At 39.3% G+C, this 11398-nt stretch overlaps 1 protein-coding gene across 1 annotated transcript in view; it reads right to left on the reverse strand.

The window, feature by feature from the left end:
• Cep78 (centrosomal protein 78) overlaps positions 1-11398 on the reverse strand; it is a gene marked incomplete at its 3' end in the record, with an annotated part of 49633 nt that overhangs the window by 2377 nt on the left and 35858 nt on the right. Inside the window, exons 12-13 of the mRNA XM_012516200.2 lie at positions 1470-1547; positions 3-168 (exon numbers count right to left, since the gene is read on the reverse strand). Of these exons, the coding sequence (XP_012371654.1) occupies positions 3-168; positions 1470-1547 (244 nt within the window). The remainder of the gene's footprint in view (positions 1-2; positions 169-1469; positions 1548-11398) is intronic.

Below are 11398 nucleotides of genomic sequence, written 5' to 3' on the forward strand. Positions count from 1 at the left end.
CCCAGCATCTTTGAGGAGATCCAAGAAGGCATGGAACTTCTGGAAAGAATTCTCAATGCTGCCCAAAACACCTTCATCATCCAGGATCATGTTTGTCATTGACTGTGCATGAAGAGCTTCAGACAAAGAGAAGTTTAGGTTTCTTAACTGGGCATTTTCTTGTTCTAGCTACAAAAGAAGGATGAAAATGAGGTCATTTTTTCTGATAGCTATGTAAAGAAAATAATTTTTTTCCCATAATTTTATTGAGAAACAAATAGCAATGAGACAGTTTCAAACCAAATTGGTAGAACAGTTTCAATAATTAACACATTGCATAGATTCTTCCTAGTGGTAAATTGCTGTACAAGATGCGGACATGATACCCTATTTACAAACACCATTAGAACAAATCCTTCTATTCATTAAGAGAATGTAACTATATATCAATCCTAACCACTTTGAATACACAAGAAAATAATTTTTAAGTAACAAAAATAAAATGTTTTTAAAACTGTGATTCACTTATAATTAATCTAACTGTACCATTAAAGACAATAAGCATATTACCTAACAATCAAAACGGGAAGACAACTGCCAAAACTTCCTGCACATCAAATTCACTGTTTCATTAATGAGCTTTCAAAAAGATCCTATTTCTAACTGGTTAAATTCAGATCATTTTATGTAAAAAATTAGCTGTCCATGGGTCTTCTTAAATTAGAAAATGAAATAGTCTGATTTGAGCAAAGTATATTTCACTTCTGCTAAATATGAAGGACTTTTTATAGCAAGGATAATTTTTAATGTGTACATTTGAAAGTCTAAAACATTTAACTTATTAACTGCACAACTACCAATATTCCCTCTTCCTTGACTTCCTGAAAATATCTACTACCCCACACACTCCTCTTTCTCATCATGTCTTATCTAAAACCACAGGAAAGCTCAATGCTAGTATTTCTCAGAAAGGTCGTTTCATTCCCAATGCACGTTTTTGCTTTCTACAAGCAGATGCTCAGAATTTACTGCATCAGTCTTTCAACCAAATGCACATACTGTCAAGAATTCTTCCTGAATTTCTTTGCAATAATACATGACATTCACTCAGCACCATCTAGCATTCATGCCCATTAGCCTAATTTAGTAAGAGTACAGATTTTTGTTTTCCATTGCATTTATTCACTTTGCTCATTCACTGACAGCAGACAGACTCATCACCACACTTTGTTACTGTATGTACAGGAAAGCCTAATATATTTCATGAACAGAAATAAGGTGTAGTCATATAAAAACCTGGTTGGGTGGGGTATTACATTTTTGAAAAGACATGCTTCTTGGAACATAATTAGATGAATAAGTAAATACAAAGGGTAGCAGTGTAACCAATTGGTAACACATTGTATTTTCTTACTTCAAAGTTTATGAAGTGTGTGCAGCTTAAAATCAAATTCAAACAAAACAATTCTCAAAATATGACTTTTACTCACCTCACTGACTCGTTTATCAGCCTTAAGCCTTATTACTCTTTCGTCCTTTAACTGCTTTAAGCACTCGTCCAGTTTTTCCTAGTATTGAGAAACAAAAAATATTATACCTAATTCACACTATGACTCCTGAAATTTAGTTTCAGGTATAGATTCTACCACGTATCTAGGGGTGGAGCCAGAAGTAAGCTTTTGAGATTATATGTATTCTACTTACTGCATCATACCATGCTAGTGAAAGTAATTACCAAAACGTATCAAATGAGCACATTACATTCATTTAAATCCTACTCTTCAGAATAGATCTGCAGCAGCTCATTATAAAAAGGCAGTAAACAGAATGCAGTTAGTGAATAAGCAATAAAAAAATGAGATTGTGACAGGAAAACTATTACTTGTAGGGGCCCTCATAGAAGTAAACTCTTTAAACATGCTTAACATAACTGCATTTTTAAAAAGGAAAAACTTTAAGCTGGACATGCTGGTGCACACCTGTAATCTCAGCATTCAAGAGGCCAAGAAAGAAGAACATGAATTTGAGATGAGTCCGGGCTGTGTATTAAGTTCAAGGTGGTATGGACTACACAGATCCCCCCACCAGACACACATGCATGAACTTTCAAAGCACTTTATTATATGCCACTCATTGTTCTAAGAGCTTTCTAGTTCATAATATAATTTCATCATCAAAAACCTATAAAAGGGCTGGGGAAATAGCTCAGTAGAATAAGCGTTTGCCTGGCAAGCACAGGGTCCTCAGTTTAATCCCTGGTACTGGAAAAACAAAAACAAACAAACAAAAAAACCAACCATCTTTGTAGGGGTTACTGGGCCTTAAACTCACAGCTCTTCACAGAGTTATAGTCCCCTCTTGTAAATCTTCAGCAGAGTCTTGCTAAGTTGCCAAGATTATAGACTAGAATGGGAAGCCTCCTGCTACAGCCTCCCAGAGTTCTGCGATTACAGGCATGAGCTCCACACCCAGCCTTCAGATTATTTAGTGTTAAGGCAAACCAAGTTTTTAATAGTAAAAATAAGAAATTGCGAAGTTATTGTATTATTCCCATAACAGCATTAATATTTAGAACTGATATCACAGAAATTTTATTTTTATTTTTTTTATTAATTAATTTATTTTTTGTGTGTGGCCAGCTCAGCCCACCAGGGGGCGGGGCGGGCTGGCATGTGGTGCTGGGGGATTGAACCGCGGTCCCTGTGCTTTGCTAAGCTTGTTCTAAGTAGGTGCTTTAGACCACTGAGCCATCTCACCAGCCCCTATCACAGAAATTTTAAACAATGATGAAAAAGGAAGTGGTCCAGGGATATAGCTCAGCAGCACAGTGCCTGCTTAGCAAGAACAAGGTCATGAGTTTAACACTCTGCCAGCCCAAAGAGCCTCAGCACAATTGCAGAAAGACTAAACTCCACTGCTGACTGGTTCTAAACAAGACCTCAAAGTTAAATTACATGAAATAGTTTCTCCCTCTAGTGGAAAGAGTTAGAACATAACAATACTTTTCTTTCCCCAGTATTCGCTCCTTAGAGGAAATAAGTAAACACAGAAGCACACAATCATAAGTAATGTCACTCAGTAAACACTACAATCATGACAAAGTTTTAGAGCGACTGATTCTTGCATTTGTTCCCCACTGCCAAGGTGCTTGCACGTCCCCCAGAATACAGCATCTATCATTTGTGTATCAATTCATTTCCATTTTTTGGATTTAACATTGTACTGTTCATATTTCATATGATCAGAAAGAGGGCTTTTGTAACACTGACCTGCAAGTGGTTACAAACATTCCATTGGGTGGTTTACTGGTTCATTTAGTTATTCCTTTATAGCTAAACATACAGATTGTTTCCAACTTTTCAATAACGCAAGATAAAAATCACTTTTATGCAATAGGGTCCTCTCCTTCATCTGCACAATAAGTTTCTTGGAATAAACTAAGAAAAAAAGAAGCCAGAGATAGCTCAGTGGCATAAGCACCTGCCTAGCAAGCATGAGGTTCTGAGTTTGAGCCCCAATACAAATAAAAAAAGAAAGTAAGTTTAAGGCAAAGTAAATGAACAATTTTAAGGCTCTGAGAGATATCCAAGCTGTTTTCCAAAACTTTTCGGAGATTTTATACTGCTACCTGCATTGGGGCCCATTACCTCCACCACCACTGTTGACTTGCCTGCCCAGTAGAGGGGAGGGCAGGAAGAGTGTACTTGGCTAAGCATGTGTCTCTAGCACCTCTTGTGCCTACCACAAAGCAGACAGGCAATACAAAGCTGGGTGTGGCAGTGCACACTTACAACCTCAGCACTCAGGAAGCTGAGGCAGAGAACTGTTGTGATTCTGAGGACAGCCGAGGCTACACAGTGAGTTCAAGGACAGCCTAAACTACATGGTGACACCCCGACTCAAAAAAAATCAAAACACGTTACTACCAATGCAAGATGTGCCAAGTGTTTTTCTCTAATTGAATATGTGGAAGCTTGCATTCTTCTTTGAATCTACACTTATCTGTTGACTAATTCAGTTTTTTTCTTAGATTATATGTTTTAAACACTCAAGATTCTCTATAGAGCAAAGTCCTCACCCTATCAATTAGCTATAAATCATAAGGAAATGGAATAACTGTAAGCCTTTATTTCCTCATAAAAAAGGGGAAATAAATTCACACATAGGGTTCTTTTTTTTTTTGGTTCCTCGAATGCCTTCAGGGCACTTTTGGCCAGCGGGAGAGTTGTGAGGTTCGAACTCCAGCAACATGAGGCTGACAGCTTTGCGGAGCAGCCACTTAAAGGACTGAGCTAGAGCCAGGCCCCCCACATAGGGTTCTTTTAAAGATAAATGAATTTAACACACACAAAACCTAGATAACGTCCTAGTTTATACACAGAGTATGTTCAATGTGAAGTGACCGAACACAGGAATGTAAGCAGAAGAGAAGCGCTTAGAAGCAAAGCTGTCTCTTCCCAGCTTACACATCAGCTTCCTAAGCAGTAACCACTTCTCTCAAGCAAAGATTTTAACTGTACAATGATACACATGCTGAAAAGTACACAGAATGAAACTGCTGAGGAATATTCGTGCAACTACCACCCAGGTAGCGAGTGTACCCTCCAGCATCTCTGAAATCTCCTTCTCTCTCCCCATCACCAGCTCCTCTTTCTTTCAGATACCCTCCTTAATTTCTTGATGATCTTCTCCTTTATCTGGAATGCATTCCTAACAAGTTTGGTTTTGTCTACTAATTTTATGTAAAGAGGATCATAATACACATAATCTCTTGTATCATCTTCTTAAAGTAATTCTTTTTTTTTTTTTTTTTTGTAGTTTTGAGAGTCCTGTTGTGCAGTTCAGACTGGCTTTGTTTTTTTTGGCAGAACTGGGGATTGAACTCAGATCCTTGCATTTGCCGGTCAAGTGCTTATCCTACTGAGCCATCTCCCCGGCCCCTCAGACTGGCTTTGAACTCACAATAATCCTCTTGCCTCAGCTTCCCAAATGCTGAGATACAGGTATGTGCCACCATGCCTGGCTCTACATAGTCAGTCATTTGAGTTGCTCACAGGTTGGGTCGTTAGAAATAATCAGAATCTTTATCTAGGTCCATCTCTGTATCTTGTTGAGCGGGTTTTTCCAGTGTACATGCCCCAGAGTAATGAGATAGATCAGTGGGCACTCACACATCTTTACTTGGTAGATGTTAATGCCTTTCCAAAGTTGTGCTGATTCACATTCCATATAAACCTTATGCAAAACTCTTATCCAACATCAGCTACTAACACTTTGCTGCAATATGATAGGAGTGCAGTGGCATTTCTCATTTATTTTGAGTAACTGTATTCCATGTTTATCAGCTACTTGGATTTCTTTTTTGTGTGAATATACAATAAATCCTGTGTGTGTGTTTGTGGTAATGGCGCCAGAACCCAGGATCTGGCAAGTGCTAGGTAAGCACTCTCACACTGACTGCACTAGACCCAATCCTGTTTGCTTTCTTTTATTGAGGCAGGGTCTTGCTGAGCAGCCAAGACTGCCCCTGAGCTTGTGATTCTCCTCCCATGGCTGGCCTCCCAAATAGCACAGATCACAGGACATATCACATCTTGCTCCTAATTTACTTTGTTTTTTTTTTAAATTAATTAATTAATTTATTTATTTATGTGTGTGTGTGGCCAGCTCAGCCCACCAGGGGGCGGGGCTGGCTGGCATGTGGTGCTGGGGGATTGAACCGCGGTCCCTGTGCTTTGCTAAGCTTGTTCTAAGTCGGTGCTTTAGACCACTGAGCCATCTCACCAGACCCAAGGTTTTTTTTTTTTTTCCTCGAATGACTTTAGGGCACTTTTGGCCAGCTGGAGAGGTGTGAGGTTCGAACTCCAGCAACCTGAGGCTGACAGCTTTGTGGAAGCAGCCACTTAAAGGCCTGAGCTACGGCCAGGCCCCCTCCTAATTTACTTTGGATACTACCAAAATTAATTATGGTGGGGGATGGTGGTTCACACTTATACTCCCAGTATTTGGAAGGCTGAACAGGATTGTAAATTCAGGGCCAGTCCAAAAGGGCATTCTATTCTATGCGCAGAGTCAAGTTCACGTTTTGCTTTCCTGGGGATTGAATCCAAGATCTTTGCACTGAGCTACAGCATTAGCTCTTTTCTGAGACAGGGTTTTGCTAAGCTGTCCAAGCTGGGCTTGAACTTGTGATCCTCCTGCCTCAGCCTCATGCTTACGTGTACCACCACACCTGGCTAGCTCTCTTCCTTTGTGAGAGACACGGCAGTTTGCACTCAAATCCTTGATCCAACTAAACTAAGTATAGTTTGGGCAAGCTCCCTTTCTTCCTTAGCTTCCTTTTCTGAAAAGTAGGAATAAAAACTAGGAATACTGGCACCTACTACATAAAGTTACTCTAAGAATTATAAGTAACAACAATTACTGAGTGTCAAATAAAAAGTTCACACAAGTTAATGATTATATGGAGGTTAACAATAAAATTTGCCAACCAAGACATTGTTCCCATTATTATGATTAAGTGAATATAGCAATGCTATCTCTATATGTATAAAACATGCCTCTTTCTAGTTCCTGCAGGACACAAGCCAACCACATACTCCAACTTGCCCCACTTTATAACCCCTTGGCTAGATGTTAGCCTTACAGCACCTCCTTACACTACTAAAAGGTGTTCTGGTTCATACAGGTTAGACCAATGGTCATCCATCACTGTGCCACTGAAAAGGGGACATTCTTGTGCCAAGTTCAAGTGAATTCTTCTCCATCACATACCACCAGCAGCTTAAAAATCACTCCCCAACCCCCCAGTTGAGACTGCTTTATGTTTATTTATTTTTTTTTTTGGTCTCTGTAAGTTTTAATTTTTTTTAAAGTTAAACACAAGTTATTAAGAAATTTTAAATGAAAGATACACATTTAGTACTGAAGAAATATATACAGAATGTCTAGATTCTTTCTCTTCATGCATTATTTTGTAATAAAACCCAAATACCAACTTCAAAGTTACTTCTAAGCATACACTTTTCCTAATATGTGCTTTATGTTTATGACAAGTGAGCTTTTCTCCTCTCTGGAACTGGGTTCCCTTCCTCTCTCCCTTTCCCCCTCTTCTGACAGTCCCTAAGGTCTACTAGCATGTCTCAAGATTTGTTAAAGCGCCCAATCACACACACCATCAGTGGAAACTTCTCAGATCTAGACTGGCTGCCCTCTGAATACCCTATCATCTGACTGATTTATTCTATCATTTTGCTGGATTATAACTTCAGAGCAAAGACACTGCATAGGCAGTAAACTTGCAGGTTTGTTAATGTAGAAGTACACTCTTCAGCCCCTACTTAGGACTGACAGCTCTGTTCCATACAAATCACTATATGCAAATGGTTTGCCTCTAAAGCTTCTGCAGCACCTCTGCAGTGCCTGCTAGGATCCACAGGAGCTGATGTATGACACAGCATGACAGAAATATGACATAGCATGATTTTTATTTCTTCATAGAAAACTGAATAGTGTTTTCTTTCTAAGATTGATCTCGTCTCAGTATCTTGAAATTTTACAACGAAGAGGTCTAGTTCTGTGTGTCCATTTTCATTCATCTTGTTCAACACATGGGTAGCCCAGCTCTTTTCGACTTAAAGCCTGATATATTCTTTTAGCATGGGAAATTTATGGTTTCTTTTGTGTTTGGTGAGTTCCTAACCTCTATTTCCCCCCAACACCTCTGACATTTCTAATGCAGATAAAATGTCTCTAATGTAAAATCTGAAATAAAAAATGCTCCAAAGTCTGAAACTTTTTGGGTGCCAATATCACACAGTGGGAGGTGGCAGCCAGCACACAGGAATCCCTGAAATGCAGCAGACTGCCTTCAGACTGTATGAGGCCTAAGTCCATTTCATGTTTGACTTACACCTCATCCCTAGGAGGTCTCAATTAATGTGTATATACATATACATTGTATAATTAAATATTTACAGGTTTAAAATTAGAAAAACTCTGGAAAGACTTTTGGTCACAAGTACTTTGTATAAAGTATATGCAACCTGCAGGAATACACCTACAGACTGGGGTCTCTGTAAAAAGCACGAAAGAGATAAGACCTCTCAGAATGGTACTTTATTACAATTTATCAGGTCCACATTAAAGTTGAATTAAAATAATACCCTTGTTTTTTTTAGGTTACAAATTTGTTATAAAAATAATTTTTTTCTTCTTTATTCCTTTTAAGTTTATTAATAGTGTATCTTCTCAAGTTTGTTTTTGAAAAGAAAATACCAAGATCCGCCCAACCCCAGGCCCTGCGAGTGTGCAGGAGAGCTTCTGTGCTCTCCCACCCCCCACCCCTCTAGACCCAACCCAGGCCTGACATACAGGACTGGGGTAAAACTCTGCAGCTGAAGTCCGTGCAGTGAGACTAGGGTCAAAAATACAGCTAATCCAGGAGCAGAACATCTTGCCAGAGGGACACAGCAGGCTCACCTCCAAGGGCAGCAGCAGGAAGGAGTTGAGCACAGTAGCCAGACACAAGCCAGGCACAACTGGATGAACTCGAAATTGGTATAACAGCACCTGAATTTTAGTACGTGCTAAGGTTATAACTGCACCAAAGCTCTACACCAAAAGTCAGTGGACAGTGCTATACAAAATGAAAACGAGAAGGGGCAAAATGCAATCCCAGATCCTGAACTCACTCAGAACAAGTGCAGAGGACACTAGCACAGCTGAAATGTCTGAATTAATAGCGCCTGAAGTAAAGAAACAAGAGCAGAGAGGCACAGAGGAACTCAGATCAGAATTAACCTCTGAAATAAAAAAAGAAATCTCTGAATTACTAGCATCGGAAGAAAAGAAACAACAGCAGAAAAAGGAACTCAGATCAGAATTAATCTCTGAAATAAAGAAATATCTGAATTAATAAGTGTCTGAAGTAAAGAATCAAATGCAGAAACATAGAGGAAATCAGATCAGAAATAATCTTTGAAGTAAAAGAATAACTGTTCAAGAAGACACTGACAAAAAAATAGAGGCGATCAGAAAAGCAATACAATGCTTGAATGAGCAATACAGGAAAGAAATAGATCGCATGAAGCAGAGTCACAGAAATATATATATTTTTTCCATAATTTTATTGAGAGACTTATAGCAATGAGATAGTTTCAAATCAAACTGGTAGGACAGTTTCAATAACACATTGGATACTCTCTTCCTACAATATATAATGACAATGGAATGCCCTTCTCTGACAAAATTAAACAAAAGAAGGGGATACAAATGAAGGACCCTTTTGTATCTGTATATTCAAAATAGTTAGAATAAATATACAGCGCCTTTCTTAGATTTATACTAATAGTGTTTGTGGACAGGATATCATATTCGCATCTTGGTAAAATTTTACTTCTTTTCTTTCTTCTTTCTTTTTTTTTTTTTTTTTTGATGGAACCAGGGATTGAACTCAGGCCCTTGTACTTGCCAGGCAAGCACTTATTCCACTGAGCCATCCCCTAGCTGTTAGAGTCACAGAGATACAGAGGAACTCAAAATTTCAATCACAAGATTGCAAAACTTTCAGTGAAAGTGAAGGCAGAGTTTCAGATCTTGAAGATCCTGTCAGAGCTGGTGAAAAGGTAAGAAAAGATCTCTTAAAAACAACTAGGATGCAAGAAAAAATAATACATCACCTGCAAGATGATGCAAAGATGAAAAACGTGAGAATAATAGGCATCAATGAGAAAGGAGTCAATACAAAAAATGTAAAAAGAATATGTACAGAAGTAATAACAGAAAACTTCCCAAATATGAGGAAACAATCTGACATTCAGGTAACTGAAGCATACAGAACTCCAAATAACTTCAACCCAATTAAAAACACACTGACACATATACTAGTCAACATCCCAGAAATCCAGTACAGGAAAAATATATTGAAAGCCGCTAGAGAAAAGAAACAAATCACATTTAAAGGAAAACCCATCAAAATAACAACCAACTTCTCTTCACAAACCATGAAGGCAAAAAGAGCATGGAGCAGAGTACTTCAAGTCCTCTATGAAAACAAATTCCAGCCCAGACTACTATACCCTGCAAAACTCTCTGTCAAGTTTGATAGAGAAGTGAAATACGTCCATGACAAAGAACAACTAAAGAATTTCATGACGACAAAGCCAACCCTACAAAGACTACTAAAAGATGTCCTAGAGAGGGAAGAAAATGATCAGAACTCCACAAATGAGAACAGAAGGAACCCACTTAATAGGGCAAACACACGCAGGAGAAAAAGGAGTAAAGAACAGCAGGTAACTAACACGTCGAGTGTAAATCAATACATCTCAATTATAATCATCAATGTAAATGGACTCAATTCACCAATTAAGAGAAATAGACTGGCACAGTGGATTAGGAAATAAAATCCAAAAATATGCTGTATACAAGAAACACACTTAACTCATAAATACATAGACTGAAAGTCAAAGGATGGAAAACAATACTACACACCCCAGCACCTCAGAAAAAAGCAGGGTTAGCAATCCTGTTCTCAGACAATCTCAACTTTACACCAAGAATGATCAAACGAAATAAAGAAGGCCACTATATACTGGTTAGGGGAAAAATTCAAGAGGAAGAGGTAACACTCATAAATATATATACACCAAACATGGGAGCTCCCAACTATTTAAGACAAATCTTAATGGACATGAAAAATCTGATTTCTAATACCACAATCTTAACAAGAGAGCTTAACACAAAAATCTGGTTCTTTGAGGGATTAAATAAAATTGATAAGCCTCTAGATAACTACATCAAAAACAAGAAAGAAAAAATTCAAACAGTCCTAGCCCAGGTCCGGTGAGTGTGCGGAGAGCTTCCTGCTACCCTGTGCCAGTGGGACCAGTGCCAGCCCAGGCGCAGCGTGTGCTGGACCCTATCCCAGCCCCTTGGGCCGCCCCCCACGACTCCGCAGTACCTCCTCCACGCCACCCGCCGAGTAGGAATTTTTGCCCCATCCCGGAGCCCCCAGACCCAGTCCTAGCCCAGGTCCCGTAAGTGTGTGCGGAGAGCTTCCTCTACCCCCTACTTTACCTTGCCCCTCCAGGCACAGCTCAGGCCTGGCATATATGCCTGAGGTGCAATCCTGCAGCTGCAATCCCTGAAGAGAGTGTAGAGGATACATCCAACCAGCTAGTCCAGGAGCAGAACATCTCGCAACAGGGGCACAACAGGTTCACCCTTAAGGGTAGCAGCGGGAAGGAGCTGAGCACAGCAACCAGACCCAAGCCAGACGCAGCTGGATAAGTCCAAACTTTGTAAACCTGCACCTGAACTTCAGTACGTGCGAAGGTTATAACTACAGCAAAGATCTACAACAAAGGTCAGAAGACAGTGCTCCACAAAATGACGGGAAGGAACAAAATGCAACCTC

This window comes from Octodon degus, unplaced genomic scaffold, assembly GCF_000260255.1.
Source record: "Octodon degus isolate 3935 unplaced genomic scaffold, OctDeg1.0 scaffold00095, whole genome shotgun sequence".
NCBI classification, from domain to species: Eukaryota; Metazoa; Chordata; class Mammalia; order Rodentia; family Octodontidae; genus Octodon; species Octodon degus.